The sequence below is a fragment of the Leptomonas pyrrhocoris genome (assembly GCF_001293395.1).
Source record: "Leptomonas pyrrhocoris isolate H10 chromosome Unknown, whole genome shotgun sequence".
Classification (NCBI taxonomy): domain Eukaryota; phylum Euglenozoa; class Kinetoplastea; order Trypanosomatida; family Trypanosomatidae; genus Leptomonas; species Leptomonas pyrrhocoris.
The window spans coordinates 2,193,857-2,213,903 of NW_015438358.1; the positions used below are offsets into that span (position 1 = coordinate 2,193,857).

Consider the following 20,047-nt stretch of genomic DNA (forward strand, 5'->3'; position numbering starts at 1 on the left):
CGCAAACCTGACCGGCCTGCTTTTTGCGCGTTTGTGTTCCGTCAATAATGATGTCCCCGTGAAAGTAAGCGACAATAGTAATAAGCAAGGAGAAACAGCTCTGATATCTAACGTGGCTTGATTAATCGGAGGCAGCTCAGTGAATCTTATGCTTCTCTTTGCGCGGGGTTGTTTCTTCAAATACCGTTTTCGTTTGCCTCGTATGTTGTTCTCGTGTGCGCTCTTGGTGACTCATCTTTCTTTACCGGCTCTTCCGTCTCCTTTTTTTCAGTGTTACTTTAGTGGTGATAGCTCGCCCGTCACGTCTCTCTATCTATCTATTTTTCCTTCCTTCGTCAGAACATGGCGACGGAGGTTGGCCCCGACGAGAGCGTGGTGAACGGCTTCATAGTCACGCCGGCAACGCCCAAGTCGGAGTGGACCATTCAAGACTTCGAGCTTCTCCACAAGCTCGGCGGCGGCAACTACGGCGACGTCTACCTGGCCTCGGTTCGCAAGAGCAACTACGTCGTGGCGATTAAGAAGCTGTCCATCAAGAAGCTGGCGGAGTTCGACATAGCTAATCAGCTGCGACGCGAGATCGAAATTGCCTTCAACACCCGTCACAAGTACCTCCTCCGCACCTACTGCTACTTCTACGACGAGCACGACATCTATCTCGTGTTAGAGCCTTGCAGCAACGGTATGCTGTACAGTGAGCTGAATCGCGTGAAGCTGTTCCCACCACCGACGGCAGCGCGCTACGTGGCGCAGCTGGCCGAGGCGCTGCTGTACCTCCACCAGCATCACATCCTGCACCGCGACATCAAGCCCGAGAACATCCTACTTGATCACAACCAGAACATTAAACTCGCTGACTTTGGCTGGTCGGTGCACGACCCACTGAACCGCCGCAAGACATCGTGCGGTACGCCGGAGTACTTCCCTCCCGAGATTGTGAGTCGGCAGACGTACGACAACAGCGCAGACCTATGGTGCCTCGGCATCTTCTGCTTCGAGTTGCTGGTTGGACACACCCCCTTCGTGGCGAAGGACAACGACCAGATCTACAAGAAGATTCACGCCATGCAGTACACCATGCCAGACACCATCCCACCCGAGGCGAAGGATCTTATCGCAAACCTGCTGGTGCGCGACGGCTCGAAGCGGATGGCGCTGCACCGCGTCTTGAACCATCCCTTCTTATTGAAGTACTACTACACGCCGAACAACCTTACCCCGCCCACTGGCAAGCGACCCCGCAGTTAACAACGACACACACACAAACAGAAAGAAAAAAGCAGCTCCGGTTTCACCCAGGATTTATTCTTCTGGATGCTCCTCTCCGTTTTCTCGTTAGATTTGACGTTATCAAATTTTTTAGACTTTTTTTCTGTGCCGCTTCTCCGCATCATCGCTTTCTCCCTTTAGATTTGTTTTGCGTTTTTTTCATCCTGTTGTGATGTTCTTTTCCACCTACCCCGTTAGATTTCTTCACGCAACTTGTGCAGCAACAATTTAGATGATAGACTTGGGGGTTTCATTCCTTCGAAAAGACGAGAAGGGGGACTGTTTTGTTTACGTTCTCTGATGGCTCTCGGACGCGAAGTGGAGTGAGAGAGAAAAAGATGCTGCTGCAAGCTGCCATGCAACGTGTTTCGATAGGTTGTGGCGCAGTCACCCTCACGTTTGTCATTCCCCACTCTTTCTCCACTCATTTTCTTTTTTTACTGTTTCAACGCGCTTCTTGTGGTCTCATTTGAGTGTGGCATCACCTACCAGTTGTTGTTTGTGAGGATTCATAACAGCCCTCGGTACATCGGCGACTTCACTCTATTCATCTGGTGCTTGCGAGAGTCTTCTTTCAACGTAAACAGCCAAAACACACACACACACACATAGACCTGCTTGCTGTTCTTAGTTCACGGCTGTCCTGACAGCAGTGTGTTTACGCGTGCCTTTCAGCAGCGATAGGTTTCATTTTTTGCTTTGCCGCCTTCTTCGTCTCCTCCGCTTTCTTCCGCGCCGTATTGACCACCATGCAGTACCAGGGCAGCGTGATGTTACCGGCTGACGCCGAGATCAGCATTCGCCAGCTGCGCTCCTTCCCAATGGAAGAAGTTGGCACGTCTGCGTGGAAGGACCAGCGGGAGTCGCTGGAGCGCCTGAACATGTGCACGCACAGCAACGCCGTACAAAAAACGGACGACTTTGTGAAGGCGTTTCTGCTAGAGCACGACAAGCTGAGCGACGTGTTGCATGAGTTACTTGTGATGGAGGTGTGGCGCCAGCGTGTGCTGCCGAGCATCACAGAGGCGGTCGCGCACAACCCCACTGCCACATACATGTTTTGCGCGTACGAGTCCGTGCTAGTAAATCTGCTGGAGTGTATTTGCTTTTACGAGGAAGTCGTGCTAGGCTTCGGCGACGATGTGCTAGAGCTCATCGACTACTGCTGGCGGCAGGTGGCGCGTCTTTTCTCTGAAAAGGATATCAATGCAATACTGGCACCGCCGGTTGTGTCGACAGATGCCAGTGGCGCACGCACACCAGGCTCAGAAGACCCCGTCGTCCACCTCCAGCAGCAGCTGCGTGAGCAGCGCATTGCACGGGCCATGAGTTGCATCTCCCTCTTGTGGTTTGTCGTGGACCGCCTGGACGGTCTGCCACTCTCCGCGATGAACAGCGTCCTGCGCAAGAACGACATCCCTGTTGGGGTGGCAGAGGTGCTGCTGCTCCAGCCGTGGCTGCGCCGCTCGGGCAGCGAGGCGCAGAAGTTTCAAAGCGGCACCTTCGCGCCGGCGCCGGGCAACGAGGTGCAGCGTGTGTGTGTGCCGGAGGCGCATGCGTGGTTTTGCTTACACAAGCTGCTGTGCGACGCGGAGTGCCGTCGGCAGTACCCGTACACGCAGCACAAGAAGGCCACGCTGCTGCGCGTCCGCTCGCTGCTGAACGAGACGCTATTGGATCAAATTCCCTCCCTGCAAGACGTGCAACGTGCGTTGGAAGAGCTGTCCTTCATGGAGCCGCCCACCGGGACTGAGGAGAAGTTCAAGAGCACGCTGATTATTGAGCAGGTGCCGCGGCTGATGTCTGCCATAGACGCGCCGTCGGCGAATTGGTCCGCGGAGGCGCAGCGGATGCGGCGGCTGTTGTCGGATCGCAGTGAAGCCGTGAGCGATGCGATGCGCATGTCGCACCTGTTCGACCTCATGTTTGCGGATCACCAGTGAAGACCAGCCAAAATTCATTAGTGGGCGCAGTCGTCAACCACGTCTGCACGCATGAACCCCGCTTCAAGCCGACGTTGTTGTGTGATTGATGTGGATGTGTTGTCAAGCTCAATTGCTGATTTAACTCTGTGGGGTGGGGAAAGGAAATACGCACGGAAAGAGAAGACAAGTAAGCGGCTTCGAGATGCGGTAGCTTGATTGACGGTAGAGTTCTGATACCGCATTAATGGAAGCCGAACAGTGGGGTTTTTCTCTTTTCTGGGGGGGGGGAACTTTTCATGCATCGGTGATATCTGTTGTGCTGGAGCTTCATGATGGGTTTGTGTGCGAGACCGCGCGTTTCTACCGCAGGCTGTTTCTCACTTGACGAACAGCAATTGTCTTTTAAAAAGATGTCTCTGAACTGCCTCCACTCTAGTTCTCCTTCTTTGTACCATCTTCGTCTTTTTCAACCTGTAACGTGCACCGCGGAAGGAAGCAAGAGCGTGCTTTCATTACAGGCGCATCTCCCAATAAGTTTTCCTCACTCTTTTCATTCGTTTATTTTCTCTAACGGTAGTAAATTTCTCTCTCTCTTTCTTGTTGTTTTTCTTTTCTTAATTTTCGGTTCCCAGAATAGGGATTGTGAACAACAGACGTGCACCTCATTCACGCTAAGCCAAAGGGTAAGTGAGAAGCGGTGGTTAGTGCCTACTCGGTCGTCTTGCTTTTCTCCTTTTACTTTTTCGCTCTCTTTTGTTTTGTGAGTGTGCGATTGGCGCTTGTGCTGTGTCCGCGCAGACGAGCGAGTGCTTGTTCCTTTCCTTCGTATTAATTTTTTCCTACCCACGATCCTAACGGACGCGCTCGTCTCGGCGGCCGATCTCCCCTCCCCGCCAAGACTTGACCTTGAAGTTTCTCACCACGAGCGTTTCACTGCTGTGTTTATTTTTTTGCTTTCGGTGAGTGCGCTTTTTTGTTTTGTTTCCTGCGTTGATCTTCACACACACTTTCTCCCTCTCTCACATCCTTTCGATGCGTTACGGAAGCCACGACTTTGGGTGCTCGTCATACACACGCTGCAACATAATTTAACGGCCTTTAAGGAGAAAGTAGAGCGAGAGCGAAAAGGGGACGACAGCACCCGAGTTGGACGCGAAACGAGTGAGCTCTCACAGGCTGTGCTCAAAACTAGCCAGACTTGAAAAGTGGACCTTTGAGAGGTCCCCCCTCCCCTTCTTTTTCATTACAGGTACTCTTCTGGTTGTTGGTGTGTGTGTGTGTGTGTGTGTGTCTGCATGTGTGCGCAACGGTACACCAAAAAAAAAAACAATACCAAAGCTCTTTTGTCTTTCCGCCTCTTTGGCAAGCACCACCACCCCCTTCGTTAGAAAAGGGGCGTGTTTTACACTGCCCCACGGCTCCGCGCAAACACGTAGCAGGTGGGAGATAATCCATTCTCTCCACGTAATACACGCGCTTGAGGTCAACGATTGTACATCCGCTATAATCTGTCTCTTCGCTGTTAGTTTGCTTTTCCTTCTTCCTGCTTTGACATTGACGTAATTCACGACAGCTCGCAAGCAAGAAAAGTCCACATCTCATTTCGGAGAAGAAGAGGAACGCCTAATAAATATCCATAAAGTCACACGCTTCACAGGGCAGTGTGCGTTCACCTACACACCTGTACCACTACAAACAGAACACCAGTTACACATAAATACATATATGGGAGGAAGGAAAAGAAAAGCGGCGTAATACCAGTAATCGAGGAACGAAGAACACCCATCTGCAAACGGTACCATTGATTTCCCCCTATTTTGCCTTGTGTTGTTGCTGTTTTGAGCTACAGTTCAGTTACACCTCTTTTCTCTCTCTCATTTTTCTTCTTCAATTTACTGGCCGATAGTCTTTTTGTTTCTGTTGTTGTTCTCCTGCTTTCTTTGTGTGTTCTTCGTTGTGCTTAAGCACTTCTGTATCTTTTGTTTTCTTCTTTCCCCCCACGGCCGTGTGACACTCATATATATATATATATATATATATATATGTATCTGAAAATAAATATAAATAAGAAATAATATATTTATCCTTACACCCTTTTTAAAAGCTGATTTGTGATTGTAAACTGTTAGTGCAGCCTTTTGTGTTTCTTTCTTCCTCTGCTTTCTTCTTCTTTCTTTCTCTCTTTTTTCTTGGCTTTTTCTTTTCCATCTCGTTTGACATTTTTCGTGTAAAATCCTGAAATCTTGTATTTTTTTCCTTCTCACATTTTCACTCTGTGTGTCGTCGTCGTCGTTGTTGTTTGTTTCTTTGTTCCGGCAGCACACGTATCTCTTTCCCTCTTGTCTCGCCCAATTGCCGAAGACGTGGCAGCAGCTGTCAGAGCAGGTTTTTCCTTTTCTTTATTATTTCTCAAACTCGGCGCTCTCGATCTCTATTTGCTGTCTCGCTGGAAGTAACTGCTGCAACTGCCGCCCACGACAAGGCAAAGGAGCAGCATTGAGCACGCTCCTGTTTCGATACATACATATATATATAGTGCGCGTCCGTCTTTGCTAGTCTTTCTAGACACTCCTTTTGTTTTAGTGACAAAACAGGAAAACTTGCGCGTAAACGCCTCTTTACTATTCTTGCTGGTTTTCTTTTTCTTTTCTGAGTGCTACGGTTTTTGTGTTCATTCCGTGGCTACTGTTGGGCCTCGTCGCAGCTGCGTGAGCGTTTTCTTTTTTCCTCAACGTACACTAGACGGTGTTTTCAGGGAAAAGGACCTCCTCGGTCAGCATCGATTCCAACAGCAACCCTATTCAATACTATTTCCCCAAACAGTTCGTAAACGAGAAGGTTTTTCTTGCTTTTTTTTTTCTTTCTAAGGACACCATTAGATTATCACTATTATTAATGCTCATGGACCTCGCGGAAGCGCCACAGGAGGAAAACCTCATCTCCCTCTGTGGCGATGATGGCGAGGAGGTGCCCGAAATGCCGTTCTTTGAGGCGAGCAACCTCGAAGACCGACCGATGGCGCCGGCCGCCGAGGACTACCCATTGGGGTGCGAGGTGGAGCTGCGCGATGTCGAGTTCGCAAGGATTGCGCAGGAGAGCAGGCATTGGGAGCCGATAATGGAGGCCTTCTTTGCCACCCCGCGGCGGCGCGTGCGGGTTGATAGGCACACGGGTGACTACACGTTTGTTCTGTGTAACGACATTGAGGGGTTTGAGCGGGTGGGCTGCACGCTGTATCGCGCCTGCCTTAGTGAACCGAAGGTGAAGGCCACCCGGTACTACTCTAGCATACGGAGCGGTCTTTCGGGACTGGAGCTGGACGACAAGGCGGAGGATGTGCTTAGTAAGCCGGTCCAGCCCGGGGCGTCGGCGAGTGCGAGAGAGAGTGGTGATACAGCGTTGGATTCGGTGAAGAGCTCCTCAACCATGAATGCGAACGGCGAGCTCCTCAGCGCCACCCGGTCGTCACGCAGCACTGGCGCGAACGTCAGCATGGCCGACGACGCCCGGCAACGCACTTTTAGGTCCTACATGAGGAAAGGCACGGCGGAGATCAACAAGAAGAACTGCGAGACCGCACTTCGGTACTACAACAGAGCGCTGGAGGAGATGCCGGAGGAGGAGGCGCGCGTGCGTAGCAGCCGCTCCGTGGCCTACCTGCTCGCGGGGGAGAAGGAGCGTGCGTTGGAGGACGCCAACCGCGTCGTGCACCTCGTGCCACGCGAGAGCGTCGGGTACATCCGCACCGGCAACGTCCTGCGCAGCATGAAGAAGTTTGTGGACGCGCAGAAGATGTACGCGACGGCGATGAAGTACGACTCGGCGAACGGCGTCGTGCGTAACCTGCTGGAGGGAAATTCGGTGGCGATGCTGTACGATGGCCGCACGAAGCGGTACAACAAGCTGCGCATCGCGTACGACGAGCACATCAAGCGTGCCGTCGCGGTCGCCGCGCAGAACACCGACGCCAACGAGGTCATCCTCAAGGAAGGCTCCAGTTCCGTCTTCCCGCTCTCCTCTTTTATATACCGCGTCATCTGCGGTCGCAAGCGGTGCTCCCTGTGCTGCCACTGCGGTCGTCCCTTTGTGGACGAAGACATGGTCATTGAGCAGATTCCCGGTCTCACGAAGCCCATCCTCCACTCCTTGCACGTCTCCTCCACTCCTGTGCCGTGCGACAACAACTGCAACGCGCTCTACTGCAGTGAGAGCTGCAAGTCGAAGGCCTGGGTGGAGCACCACTGGGTCGAGTGTGCGCAGCGTGGCCGCTGGCGCGAAGGGACGGCAGCGATTCACCGCTTGCTGGACCAGTACGTGCGCACCAACGCGGCACTGGCCGACGCACAGGAGAACGTCTCGCCGGCGCCACAATGCGCTGCCGACGACGTGCGCCCCATCGTGAAAGCCGCGTGTATCCGCATCGCGGTGCGGATGATGTCGCGCATGGTGAGTAGCGTGTTGCCCTCGCCGGAGGCGGCCCAGCAGTATCGGTGGCTCTCCACCGCACCAGCGGTGCGCGAGCAGCGAGACGAGATGAGTGAGCTGCTGCGCACCTGCTACACCACGTTAGCTCGTTGCTTTGCCTCTGAAGATGCGGAGCAGCTCACTTTCGATGTCTTCCAGGATTGCTACGAGAAGGCCAAGTCGAACTCACTGATGATCTGCTGCTCCATGTGGCCCAAGATAGTGGAGCGCCTGAAGAGCCATCTGGACTTTGTCAACGCCGAGGATCGACCGACTGGAATTGGGGTTCAGAGCAACGACTCGCCACTGCAGTCATGCCTGCACCACACGCTGAACGCCCCGCGCCACGGTGTGCCGGGCACGTATCACATGTGCGTCTCCCTCTTTGAGCTCGCCTCGCTCATGACGCCGAACAACTGCACCCCGGCGGAGGCGTCGAAGCCGAACGTGGCGGTGCGCACCTTCACCGAGTCCGCCGCCAACTTGCGGCTGCGCACGCTGCGGCCGATTGGCAAGAAGGAAGTTTTGTCGATGGCCTGGCCTCACTACGACTTGGCGTAGCGTCCGCGCCTCTTTTTGCCTTTTGCGCTGTGTGCGATACGTGGGTGCGCTGGCGTGTTCTGCATTGCCGTGAACGCGAGGACGTGATGTCGACTCCAACAGCGGTGAGCGTTGGTAGAGTTGAGCTGGCTTGGCTGTTTTTCGAAGCAAGACTCCTTGAGAACGCCTTAGCCCTGTCTCCCTCTCCCTTTCTACTTCCTCTCTCTCTCCCTCTCTTTCTACTTCCTCGCGAACTTGCAGCCGTCCGTTGTTTTTTTTTTTGATTTCTCGGTTTGTAAAGCGTGTGTGTGTGTATGTGTTTGTGTGCAGTCTGCCCACCCCAGCGTGAAATTACTGGCCGCGTGCCCCCGTTTCTTCTCCCCCCACCCCCTCTCTTTCGGTTATTTCTTTCGCGTGTGTTTTTGGTCGCGGCTTTCTTCGTTCTTCCTGCTGTTTCGTCACAACGCCGCGGCGTCTCATTTACGCTTTTTCTGTTCTCTTGCACTCCACGCCGAAGCCGCCACACTGGAATAGCGAGGTGCGGTCGCGCAGTGGCGGAGAAAGGCACACGTAGTCGACGGACTGCAACTCTGTGGGGAGGCAGCAACGGCAATAATGGACGTAAAGTGACGCAGCCAATCGCGAGTTGGGAAAATGTTGGTGTAGACGGACGGTGTTGTCGTTTGAGTAGGTGTTCTCTTTTTGTTGTTGTTGTTGTTAATGTTGTCCGATCTTTTTTAAACCAATTCCTCTTTATATGTTTACTCGGCGCCACATTTCATCGTAGAAATGGATCTGCTGATATAATCCGAAAGAGTTGGGGTTTTGACGCTTGTCAGAAACTTTTGCTTTCAATATATATAATTGTTTTTCCCTTTGATGTGCTTTGTAGCTGTAAAAACGGCTTTTTTTTCCCTTCTTTAATTAGCTCTTCAGTCGCTCATCTTAATGGAGGTTTTTCTGTTTCTGTGCTTCTTCTCTTCCTAGAGTTGTTGGTATCCATGTATTACTTTGATCCCTTTCTTTCTTTCCTTTTTAAAGTGTACGGCTTGGCGGATTTGTGATGATCTGTCTAGTATTGTCTAATCGCGAAGGGTGTCCTGTGAACGGAGTGAACGGTGTGTCACGCTCGCGATACTTTTCTTTTTTTGTTTGTTTGTGTGAAGAAACCGACGCAGACATCGGGGATAGAAACTGAAAAGAAGGGGAGGTCAACAGCAAGAAAAGATGGAGTGATTGCCGTGTTGCCCGTGAGCTTGTCCCCGTGCGCCTATAAAAACGGTCTTCTCTATCCGGTGCCCCGCTCTCGCGGGTGGTGCCTCGACAGCGAACAACTTGAAAAATACAATACGTTCATTTTTGGTTTTGTGTTTCCGTGTTATCTTCTACGAGCAGTTCACTCTGGTCTGCACATTTGTTGTGTGTGGTAAAACTCACGTATGCACCGCGCGTGCGTGTTGTGCGAAAAAAAAAAGACTACACATAAGTTTAACTATTAAATGTCTTGATTAACTTCAACTCATTTGCTTGTTGTGGCTGATGCTGCAAAGATTCATCTATGATGGGCCTCCCTTGTTGCACATCCCTTTTTTTTTCAAGAGAAAAAGTCGGCACCGCTTTCCTTCTTTCCGGGAAATCATTTACTGTCAGCTTTTTTTTTGTCTCGTTATTTTTCATTTCAAGGTAACAATACACATGCACGTCCTTCGTAACAAACATTCTTTTTTCCTCATCTGCTTTCGTTCCCCCCCCCCTTTCTTGATCTTTTCCGCTCTTGAGTGAAGTGCTTCGCAGCGGGTGCAGTGACCTGAATGCTTTTGCCATGCTCAAATCAAAAGGAGAACGGTGTCGTTCAGGTGTTCTGCGATATGCAGAAGGTGGTATTTTTCTTTATTGGTGCTAAAGAACGTTCACGTAGGCTACGGCAGCTTTGGGAGGTAGGATTGAAGTGTGGGTGCGGAGAGATCACAGCAGCAAAATGTGCCTCGTTCTTGTTTTCCTTGCATTTACCATGGACTTGCAGTGCTGCAGCCTCCGCGCCGCGATGATGCAACACAACTTGTCTGAAGAGATCAAGTTACTGTGATGGGTATCTTCTTTCCCGCCTTTCTTACTTTCTACCGCTTCTTTTTTTTTTCACGCTTACTGGAGCGATTTTGTTACGCCTGCGAGAAGGGCTTGATTCGGCTTCTGATGTGGTTCTTAAAAACAAAAAAAAAGCAGAGCTGAGAGCCACGCCGTCGTGCTCGTTGGATCGTCTCTTCTCTTTCTCTATCACGCTTTTCGTTTATTTTTGTTGATGTAACAGCCCCCTCTTCTTTATGCTTTGCTTGTTTGTTTACCTAGTGTGCTTTCTTGCTAAAAAATAGAGTTTGTTTCGCTCAGCTCCCCCCGTTGTTTCTTTTTTGCTCTGTTGTATGGCGGTGCTGCTGTCGACCGAGGCTTTTGTGCTGCTGCATTTCGCGATGTCAACGTTGTGAATTTTGGGTATGTCCTACCGGCTTTTGTTTTTCCTCCTCCTTTTTTTGTGTTGTCTGTGCGCCCATCCATCTCAGCTGTCATTTTTTGTGTTCTCTTTTCCGACTCTTCTACTTTCACCATATTACTTTTTTCTCTCTCTTTTCGCCGTGTTTGTCTTTTTCCATTTAATTACTTCTCTTTTCTCCGTGACTCCGTGCACCATCGCCTTCCGTCTTCTTACACACATATATATTCACTCTTTCCCCTCGACAACAACTACCGTTTTGATTTGGCTAGTTTCCCTGTTTCGTCTTGTTTCTCAGTTTTTTCTTTTCCCCGCGGATTATTGCAGCAACAACAACGACAGAAATAAAAAGAAAAGAAAACGCATCGTCACAAAAGCGGGAGTCACTTGTTCTCTCCCAGTCCCTCCTCGGGGAAGGGCCGTTGGAAGGAGCTCTACCACGACGCTGACGCTGTCTTTCGTCACTTCGTTTCTCGCCACCCTGTTGCGCCCATTTATCTACCGAGAAAACATATGTGCGAATGCGTACGAGAGAGGAATACGAATGTCTTTTTTTAATTTTCCTGTTTTCTATGCTCCGTTCGGCGCCCCTTCACTTCTGAAGGCGCACACCCTCGACGAGGACGTCAAGAGTGATGTGTGTGACATGCCCATTAGACTTCTCTAAAGAAAACGGTGTCTTCCTTCCTCGCCTTGGCTGCAGCACCACCACTTCGCTTTCCTCTCCCCTGATCTCCATTTGCCGACGCTCTCTTGGTTTAAAAATAACAACACACATTTTGCATCGGGCAGCTAATAAGAAGAAAAGTCTAGCTTACCTGATTTAAAAGAAAACGGTATACCTTTTATCTTTCGGTTTTATCTTTTATCCGCCCTCTTACTTGTTACAACTTCCGTCGGTTCACAACAATGATGCGCCGTCTCGGATTTGCGGCAGCCGCCACGGCGTGCGCGGCTCGGTGCAGCACCACCGACATGGTGCAGGAGTTCAACCGCCACACGCACAAGACGACGTCGGCCGAGGAGAAGCGCCACACGAAGGAGCGCCTGACCGCCATGGAGCGCATTCAGCTCTTCTGCGACCCCGGCTCCTTCCGCGAGCGTGACTCCCTCGTGGAGCACGAGTGCTACATGTTTGGCATGGAGAAGAAGAAGGTGGCCGGCGACGGCTTCATCACGGGTAGCGGCAAGGTCTTTGGCCGCCCGGTCTTTCTCTTTTCGCACGACTTCGCCGTGCTCGGCGGCTCCCTCTCCGGCACAAACGCCGCCAAGGTGGTGAAGATCATGGACGAGGCTGCCAAGATTGGTGTTCCGCTGATCGGTTTCAACGACTCCGGCGGTGCCCGTATTCAGGAGGGTGTGAACTCGCTCGCCGGGTACGCCGACATCTTCCTGCGCAACACGCTCTCCTCCGGTGTGATTCCACAGATCTCCGTCATTATGGGGCCCTGCGCCGGCGGTGCGGTCTACTCCCCCGCCATCACCGACTTCACCTTCATGGTGGACAACTCGTCGTACATGTTCGTGACGGGCCCCGAGGTGGTGAGCGCCGTGGGCGGTAAGCTCGTCACGAAGGAGGAGCTCGGCGGCCCGCGCGTGCACGCCACGAAGTCCGGTGTGTCGGCCGGTACCTTCGCGAACGACATCGTCGCCATGTCTCAGCTGCGCCGCCTTTACTCGTACCTCCCCCTGTGCAACCGCGACGCAGCGCCGATCGTGCCGTCGGTGGACAGCCGCATGCGCGATGTGTCGTCGCTGAAGACGGTGGTGCCGCTGGAGGCGAAGGAGGCGTACGACATGCGTGATGCCATCTTCCCGGTGGTGGACATGAACTCCTTCTTTGAGATTCAGCCGCAGTTCGCCAAGAACATCATCTGCGGCTTTGCCCGCGTCGAGGGCCGCAGCGTTTGCATCATCGCGAACCAGCCGAAGGTGCAGGCTGGCGTGCTCGACATCGACTCCTCCGTCAAGGCCGCGCGTATGGTGCGCTTCGCCGATGCCTTCAACATCCCGATTCTCACCTTCGTGGATGTGCCTGGCTTCCTGCCCGGTGTGCAGCAGGAGTATGGCGGTATTATCCGCCACGGTGCGAAGCTGCTTTACGCCTTCGCCGAGGCTACGGTGCCGAAGATCACGGTTATTACGCGCAAGGCCTACGGTGGCGCCTACGATGTGATGAGCTCGAAGCACCTGCGCGGTGACAGCAACTACGCCTGGCCGCGCGCGGAGATTGCCGTGATGGGTGCCCCAGGCGCCGTGAAGCTGCTGTACTCGAAGGAGTCGGCCGAGCAGCAGGCGGAGCGAGTGAAGGAATACGAGAAGGCCTTCTGCACCCCGCTCTCGGCGGCGCGCAAGGGCTTCGTCGACGCCGTCATCGACCCCAGCGAGACCCGCCTGCGTGTGTGCGAGGATCTGGAGCGTCTGTCCCGCAAGCAGCTGCGCAACCCGTGGAAGAAGCACGGCAACATCCCGCTGTAAGCTTTGGGGACAGGGTTTTTCTTTTCACATGTGACGCCTCCGCGCCCGAGCATTCCCGCCGTGCGCCGTGACTTGTGCCTACCGCCTGACCAGGGTGAGCGGGGTGAATGGCGGCTAGGGAGACGGCCGTGTAGAATGTCATGCCTCTTCGCCCTCCCCTCTCCCTCCTCCCCTCTTTACACGAACTCCTCGAGCGGTTGGCCGAAAGTGTCCGCGCCACACTTTTTATTTTTAAGTCTGTTTCTTGGTTTCATACCTTTGCCGGTCAGTTATGCTCGCTTGTGTGAGTTGGCAGATCGTTACCGATGTCTGCTTCACCCCTCGTTTCCAGCTTTTTCTCCCACCGGCCACACTCACCCTGTCGAAGTCCATCGAAAAGAAAACGGTAGTTCTCACCAAGTGTTTTGCCGTGTTGGCTTTGTTGTGGAGTCCATTTGAAAGCCCAATTTTTGCTTCCGGGTGCACTTTCCGCGTGCGGGTTGACTGTGTCAGCGTCTTGGAATTCATATACGCTTTTTTCTTTTTTTTCGCTCGCGAGTCAGGTTGGTGACGTAGAGAGTGTTCTTGTTGCTTCCCACGTCGTTGCGTTATCGCGGCCTGTGCGTGGGAAGGGTGCACTTCACGAACACTTCTTGCCGTTGCTTTGCCTCTCCTTCGTCTTCACTCTTTGTTTGAAGACAGAAGATGATGTTGCTTGTGAAATGTAACAGGACGCAAACACACGCTTCTCCCTGACACATGCGGATTGCGGAGGCACTTTGTGGCTGAGATCGAATTGCCATCAACGCATGTAGGTCGAGCACACGTCACTGGATTGCCGGGCTTTTGACAGCTTTCGTGTGGTGTGACCAGAAGAAATACAAAAACGATTACGGTTTCTTGTGTGTGTGTGAGAGAGAGATGCACAGCTGACAAGTTGGGTTGAAATTAGAGCAAGCAGCAGTAGATGTTTTTGCGCAGCGCTGAAGAATATACGAAAAAGGAAGAGGACGTGGAGCTTGCTATATGGATGGGTTCGTTCGTTCTTTAGTGCCCTTATTCTTCTTTTCTTTTCTTTTTGTTTTCTCCATCAAGTTTGTCGACTTCCCGTATCCGGGGCGTTGACACGCTTGGGTATCGGTGCTCTTTTTTTGTTCTCATCTTTTTCTTCAGAGAAAGTAGGAGGTAAAAAAACGGATACAATGATTGTCGATAGACTGCGCGAAAAAAAAATGCGCACAAGCAGAGCATTCATTCTTTTCTGGGAATACTGTAAGAAGAGGTTCCGCTCCACTCTGATCGGCAATGAGGAGGCTACGACCGTGCATCTCACCATTGTCGGGGGCGTCTCCTCTTTTTCTCTCCACCTTCAAAAAACAATTTAAAAAACAGTAATACATTTCACGTTTCAGTTTTCATTGCTTAAGTGTTTTTCTTGTCCTGTCTTAAATCTCTTCCCTCCTCTCCTTTTTGTTTTCCTTCCATGGCTTTCGCCAAAAAAAAAGGAAAAGAAAAAACCTAACAAACCTTTCCACCCTGCCCTCCTTAATCCAGACAGAGGAGAAATCCTCAAAACCACGACTCCATTTCTTTACTTGTTTGACCTCAACGGAGTCGCGTTCCGTTTGTTTAAGCCACAGATGTTATTTTTGTGTTTCCTTTTTTATATAAAGGCGGATTCTTTTTTCTTCTCTTTATTTCCCTTCTTCTTCTTTTCTTGTTATATCACGTGAACGCTTTTTATATAAAGTGCTCTCTCTCCTCTTTTCTCGCTCTCTCTTTCTCCTTTTTTTTTCTGTCCTGCCGAACTGTCGGCTGACGTGATGTTTAGCTGCGCGCAATCGCAGAGGTACGTGGTAGACATCTTGACGTGCGTGTGTGTGTGTGTGAAAGGCGGGGGCGTAAAGACAAGGAGGAGGAAGCATCGAAAACCGCGTGCTCCAAAACCTGGGTCCCCCCTCCTGTTAGTCTCTCTCTCTCTCTCTCAATCCTGTTTGCTGTCGTCTACAGGCGCGGAGGAGGGGTCATCAAAAGAAAGAGAAAGGGGAACTGTTTTCTTTGATTTCGTACCTAAGATAAAGCGAATGCACATGTCTGTAATACCAATTTCTATGTTCGAAAGAAAACGACAAAGAAAACGATCAAAAATAAAATGTTGGATGCAAATTCCCTCTCCCTCCCTCCCCCTCCATTCAAGGGGCGTTGGAAAAGGCGGACTCGAGTCCTTTTTTCCGTTTCTTTCTTTCTTTGTTTTGAGAAAATGTTTCTCGGGTTAACGCATTTGAAATCTCCATTCAATTATTTTGCTTTTGGTTCTTTACGTTTTCTCGACTTGCAAATCTGTAGTAGTCACGTTAGAGGAGGATCGGAGCAGCGGTGAAAGAAGAAAGGGGCGAGGGCGGGGCCAATAAGCGGAGCCTACTTGAAGGAAGTCTTGCCTTTCGGTCCCCCTTTTCTTTGTATTTCGCCGTCGTCTACCATCGCCTAAGTGATTTGCGTAGGTTCCCGCTTGAAGACGGCCCCGGTGGTGATGTTCACAGGTTCGAAAAGGCTTTTCGCCAAGTGTTTTTTTTACCACGCAGAGACTATAACCTGTGCGCTTGTGTGGGACTTCTTTTGCGTTGTAAGTCTGCGTGTTGAGCAGTCGAATCAATTCACTTGGCATTCCGTTTCTTTTTTCCTTCTCTCTTTCTCTTTCTCTCCTTCTCTTCCGACTTGTGCATCCTAGATTTATTTGCGTGTGATTGTTGAGTTCACTGCTGCATTCACCAATCAAGAAGAAAAAGAAGAAAACAGTCGACACACCATCGAGTCCCTCGTTCGATCAATGAATCCTTCCTTCCCACGACATTCCATAATTGTCGACACCGCGCCGCCGCCACCGCCCACCCTCGGGTCCGTGAAGCCCACAGTTGTGTACGCGGAGAAGAGCACCAGCACAGCGGCCCGTGCATTCAACGCGTCGGCAGATGCTGTCAACGTCACCATGCGCAACGTCACGCATCAGGTGACTTCCGCCGTGAGCAGCGCCGCGAAGGCAATCAGTCGAGAGACCGCGTCAGCAGCGCCGAGTGGGAACTGGACGACGGCGTCTGACACCACACCAACCACCACCACCACAACCGGCATTCGGTGGTCTGAAGAGCTCAACAGGATGACGACGACGTCCGTGTCGGAGCGGGCGTCGCGCCTCTCGCTGTTGCACTTCTTCGCGTGGATTTTGCTTTTTTCCACGCTGACGATGACGACAGTAGTGCTGCTCAACTGGGTCCTGCGCAGCCGCCAATCTGCTGCGGACGCGCGTGGCGAAGAGGAGGACGAAGAGATGCCTACAAAGGCGTTCGTCTTTCCATCGACGTCGTCCACGCAGGGAACGCTAGCGGAAGGCCCGAGCAGCGCGTCCTCGTCCTCGAATCGTCTCTTAGCGTCGCGTGGCAACTTAGCACGACAGCAATTCCTCGAGTCGCGCAAGACAGGCGGGAATGCCAAGAATTACGGCGGCACAGGTACGACGTAATACGGCGGACGTGAAGAAGACACGAAGGAAGAGAAATGCGTCCCCCGTCATTCCTGCGTCAGTTGTTGTGGCGTTTTGATCTTCTGTTTTCCCGTCTTTTGTTTGTGTGGATGGTGGCTGTTCTCCTCACGCTCCATTCTGCTTGTTGAACCTGAGGCAGTACTAGAGCCCAAGCACATATAAAAGCGTTGCTGCTTTTTTTTTTTCCTGGTCATTGAGGATCCCGTATCGCTTCGATGTGTACAACAAGCCTCTTTTGACCTTTCTTTCTTTTTCGAGCGAAACGGGGGGCTTTTCAGACGTTCCCCGACTTACAGCCCCGAGGCGCGGCTCTTCTCTTCGTGTTCTCTTGTCTTTTCGTTCTCTTTGCCCCCACGTTGATATGCTAGTGAAATCAAAAATCAGTTGGTTTTGATTGTTGTTGATTGATGTCGAAACGTGCGGAGAAGGCGTCAGTTTCGTTTTTTCAGGTTCCATTGGCGTTGCCTGGTCGCCTTGCAAACCTGTGTGTGTGTGTGTTTCCTGGAAAGCAGGCATGTTCACACGCGTTGTTTTTTGTTTGTCGTTTCTTTTGTATGCGCGGAGCTGTATTTACCCTTTTGCAATGGTGCCGGTGCGTGCGAGGGACATCGATCGATATTGCCACATTTTCTCATTTGCCGCTGCCCAACGACGATACGTACAAGCGTTACTTTTTCCTTCGTTACATACATAAAGGCCCCCGGCATGAACAAACAACGGCCTTGGTTTCTGTTTGCTCCTCATGGATTGGGATGGTCAGTTTCTCAAAGGAAGGTCGAACAGGTCGCGTGCTACGCCTTTTCTCATAGTGCTCTTTTTGCCCTATTGCCTCATCTCGTGGTGGGGCAGTGCTAATCCCTCATGAGCTGAAATGCCATTCGATGTTAACGAGCGGTTTACTAGTGATAGAGTGCTACTGGAGTGCAACTCAGCTTCTTCCTTCACCACCGCTTCCTCTTCCTCGTCGTCTACCCTTTCAAAATGACCTACACAGTTTTTGTTTTGTTTGTTTCTTTGAACGTATTTAATAAAACTATTCAGCTTGAACTGGACTTTCTGCAAATTCCATTCATCCCACCCGCCCACTCAGCCTTTGTTGTTGCTGCTTCTTGTTCTCTGCGTGCCTCTTCAAAGGAGCCGTGGCAGTGACACATCAACACGAAACACAAACAAATCGACGCAGGCCAGACCTACAGGCGGTCAGCCGCTCCATTGCGCCTACGTCGCCAGTCGCGTCATTCCAGAGAAGATGAACTTTCCCGCGCACGTGCGTGCCTGCTTGTTGGCCGTGGTGTTCCTCCTGGCCGCCGCCGCTCTCGTGCAGAGTGCGGACCCGCACCCCTACCATGAGGGCAACTACGGCACCGCAGGGCTGCCCCACACCGACCTCGCTGGCTCCCAGGCTAACAGCTGGGACTACGCCGACCTAAAAGCGTGGCCCCAACTGTGCCAAACCGGCAGCCGCCAAAGCCCCATCTCCTTCACCAACGTCGACCCGAGAGAGATAGTGCGAGACGCCCCGCTGAAGCGCCTGCAGTTCTCCTCCAAGTGCTTCTTCCCAAAGGACAAGACGGAGATGCGCATCGTCAACGAGGGGGCGGTGAACGTGGTGAGCTTTGAGCGGCAAGGGCGTCTGCCGGAGGACCTGAGTGAGTGCACCCTGGCGGATCCGCTCAACAAGTCGCGCATTTTCTACTTCTCCGAGCTGCACTTCCACGCCACGTCGGAACACATGTTCCGCAGCCTGCGCCCGGACGTCGAGATGCACATCTCGTTTGTCACCGACGAGGCGAAGGAGAAGAAGCGCGAGATGCTGGTGGTGGCCGTCATGCTCAAGGCGTCCACCTCGATCAACAGCACCTCCGTACGGGCCTTGCGCCACATTTTGGTCGACGGTTCGCTGCCGCGCCGCCACGCCATGACGACGTGCTTCTTGACAGAGGACATGTCCATCACTTCTCTCCTGCCGCCGCGGGAGAGCTACCTGCTGTACGACGGCTCGTTAACGCACCCGCCGTGTCGCGAGAACGTGCGGTGGATCGTCATGACATCCCCTATTCTCATTTCGCGTGTGGCGGTGGGCAAGCTACGGGATTCGATGCACCAGCTCCTGCCGAACGACTTCCACCGCTTCGGAAACGCCCGCCCACCGCAGGCGCTGAATGGGCGGCGGATCTACCGCTTTGACGACACCTCCGTTCCGCAGGGCGGCCACCGTCGCGAGGGCAACCTCGATGACGCGTGGACGAAGAAGATGAAGCGGAATGGCGCCGTCGTAGTGAACAACGAAACAATCGTCGATGACATCTTTCGCGCCCAGGAGGAGGAGGACGCCGGGAATTCGACCCTTGTCGACGTGGATTTCAGCGCGGATGAATTCAACTCCACGTCCACCACGACAACGCAGGGGCCGGGAATGACGGAGAGCGCCACGGATGCCGCGAACTCTAGCGGCGCTGAGACGGCAGCGGTGCACAACACGACGACGAAGCCGGACGACAGGAGCGCCAAGGCGGCCTCCAGCGCGTCGAAAGCTGCGGCGGAGTCGAGGAACACCACGATGGACCCGCATGCCGCACCGAACCACAGCAGCGGCAACAGCAGCACTCCGGCGCCTGCCGAGGAAGCTGCTGCTGCTGAGGCTACGACGACTACCACCACCAGCACGCCCACAACCTCTACCACGTCCTCCACCAGCACCACGAAGAAACCTGCGCCGCGCAAAGGCAAGAGGGGCAATCATTCGCCGACCAAGAACATCTCCGAGACGGCGACGGCGTCGGACACCGCTGCTGGTGTCACCAAGTCCATCAACGCCACAGCATCGAGTGCGTGGGCCCGCATGAAGAACTTCGTCGCGCGTGCCGTGCCAACGACTGTGACGTACGTGAAGCACCACCCGATCAGAGCAGCCCTCATCGGCGTGGCCAACTTGGTCCTCTTCTACTTGATCTGCACCTGCATTCGTGGGTGGAAGTCGCCGGTGTACGTCGTGGGGATTGACCCACGGGAGCTGCAGCCGCTGCACCCCAATACGGCCTTCGGCCAGTACGGCGGCACCGGTGCCGCTGCAGTGCCCTCGGCAAACCCACCGACGGCGTAAACCGACTAAAAATAAAGAACTCCTGAGAGAGATCTCAAATCGCAGAGTAAGGGAATCCAACGTGTGTGTTAAAGGAGGAAAAGCAAACGTGTGGCGGGGACCAAATCGTAGCTGGACAACAAAGGAAAGAAGAGGTGCTCTGAAAGTGCCGAATTCGGTATCGCGGTGGCAATTACACGTCTCATAATAATTACAGTAAAAACCACAACAAAAAACATGAAGCTAATTCGTTCTTCTTTTCTCATGCGACGCCCCTACCTGCCATC

At 52.6% G+C, this 20,047-nt stretch overlaps 6 protein-coding genes across 13 annotated transcripts; all 6 read left to right on the forward strand.

Moving 5' to 3' along the window:
• Positions 1 to 269: 269 nt before the first annotated feature.
• On the forward strand, positions 270 to 1,248 carry ABB37_01788 (putative protein kinase; the record flags this gene model as incomplete). Of its 3 annotated transcripts, none has more annotated exons than XM_015798426.1 (1): positions 270 to 1,248. In XM_015798426.1, exon 1 carries the CDS (start codon positions 343 to 345, stop codon positions 1,246 to 1,248), a length of 906 nt encoding a protein of 301 aa, XP_015663946.1. In that variant the 5' UTR covers positions 270 to 342. The 3 variants fall into 3 exon arrangements, with proteins under 3 accessions (XP_015663946.1, XP_015663947.1, XP_015663948.1); XM_015798427.1 differs by having other exon boundaries at positions 281 to 1,248; XM_015798428.1 differs by having other exon boundaries at positions 290 to 1,248.
• A 493-nt stretch (positions 1,249 to 1,741) lies between these two features.
• ABB37_01789 (hypothetical protein) lies at positions 1,742 to 3,212 on the forward strand (the record flags this gene model as incomplete). Of its 4 annotated transcripts, none has more annotated exons than XM_015798429.1 (1): positions 1,742 to 3,212. In XM_015798429.1, the coding sequence occupies exon 1, from the start codon at positions 2,019 to 2,021 to the stop codon at positions 3,210 to 3,212; it is 1,194 nt and encodes a 397-aa protein (XP_015663949.1). In that variant the 5' UTR covers positions 1,742 to 2,018. The 4 variants fall into 4 exon arrangements, with proteins under 4 accessions (XP_015663949.1, XP_015663950.1, XP_015663951.1 ...); XM_015798430.1 differs by having other exon boundaries at positions 1,760 to 3,212; XM_015798431.1 differs by having other exon boundaries at positions 1,774 to 3,212.
• A 1,553-nt stretch (positions 3,213 to 4,765) lies between these two features.
• Positions 4,766 to 8,219, forward strand: ABB37_01790 (hypothetical protein; the record flags this gene model as incomplete). The annotated part of the gene is made up of 1 exon (XM_015798433.1): positions 4,766 to 8,219. Exon 1 carries the CDS (start codon positions 6,096 to 6,098, stop codon positions 8,217 to 8,219), a length of 2,124 nt encoding a protein of 707 aa, XP_015663953.1. The 5' UTR covers positions 4,766 to 6,095.
• A 3,254-nt stretch (positions 8,220 to 11,473) lies between these two features.
• ABB37_01791 (putative propionyl-coa carboxylase beta chain) lies at positions 11,474 to 15,479 on the forward strand. 2 transcript variants are annotated; one of them, XM_015798434.1, is made up of 1 exon: positions 11,474 to 15,479. In XM_015798434.1, exon 1 carries the CDS (start codon positions 11,593 to 11,595, stop codon positions 13,159 to 13,161), a length of 1,569 nt encoding a protein of 522 aa, XP_015663954.1. In that variant the 5' UTR covers positions 11,474 to 11,592; the 3' UTR covers positions 13,162 to 15,479. The 2 variants fall into 2 exon arrangements, with proteins under 2 accessions (XP_015663954.1, XP_015663955.1); XM_015798435.1 differs by having other exon boundaries at positions 11,485 to 15,479.
• A 387-nt stretch (positions 15,480 to 15,866) lies between these two features.
• ABB37_01792 (hypothetical protein) lies at positions 15,867 to 16,657 on the forward strand (the record flags this gene model as incomplete). The annotated part of the gene is made up of 1 exon (XM_015798436.1): positions 15,867 to 16,657. Exon 1 carries the CDS (start codon positions 15,968 to 15,970, stop codon positions 16,655 to 16,657), a length of 690 nt encoding a protein of 229 aa, XP_015663956.1. The 5' UTR covers positions 15,867 to 15,967.
• A 1,013-nt stretch (positions 16,658 to 17,670) lies between these two features.
• On the forward strand, positions 17,671 to 19,781 carry ABB37_01793 (carbonic anhydrase-like protein; the record flags this gene model as incomplete). 2 transcript variants are annotated; one of them, XM_015798437.1, is made up of 1 exon in its annotated part: positions 17,671 to 19,781. In XM_015798437.1, exon 1 carries the CDS (start codon positions 17,928 to 17,930, stop codon positions 19,779 to 19,781), a length of 1,854 nt encoding a protein of 617 aa, XP_015663957.1. In that variant the 5' UTR covers positions 17,671 to 17,927. The 2 variants fall into 2 exon arrangements, with proteins under 2 accessions (XP_015663957.1, XP_015663958.1); XM_015798438.1 differs by having other exon boundaries at positions 17,718 to 19,781.
• Between the last annotated feature and the right edge of the window lie 266 nt (positions 19,782 to 20,047).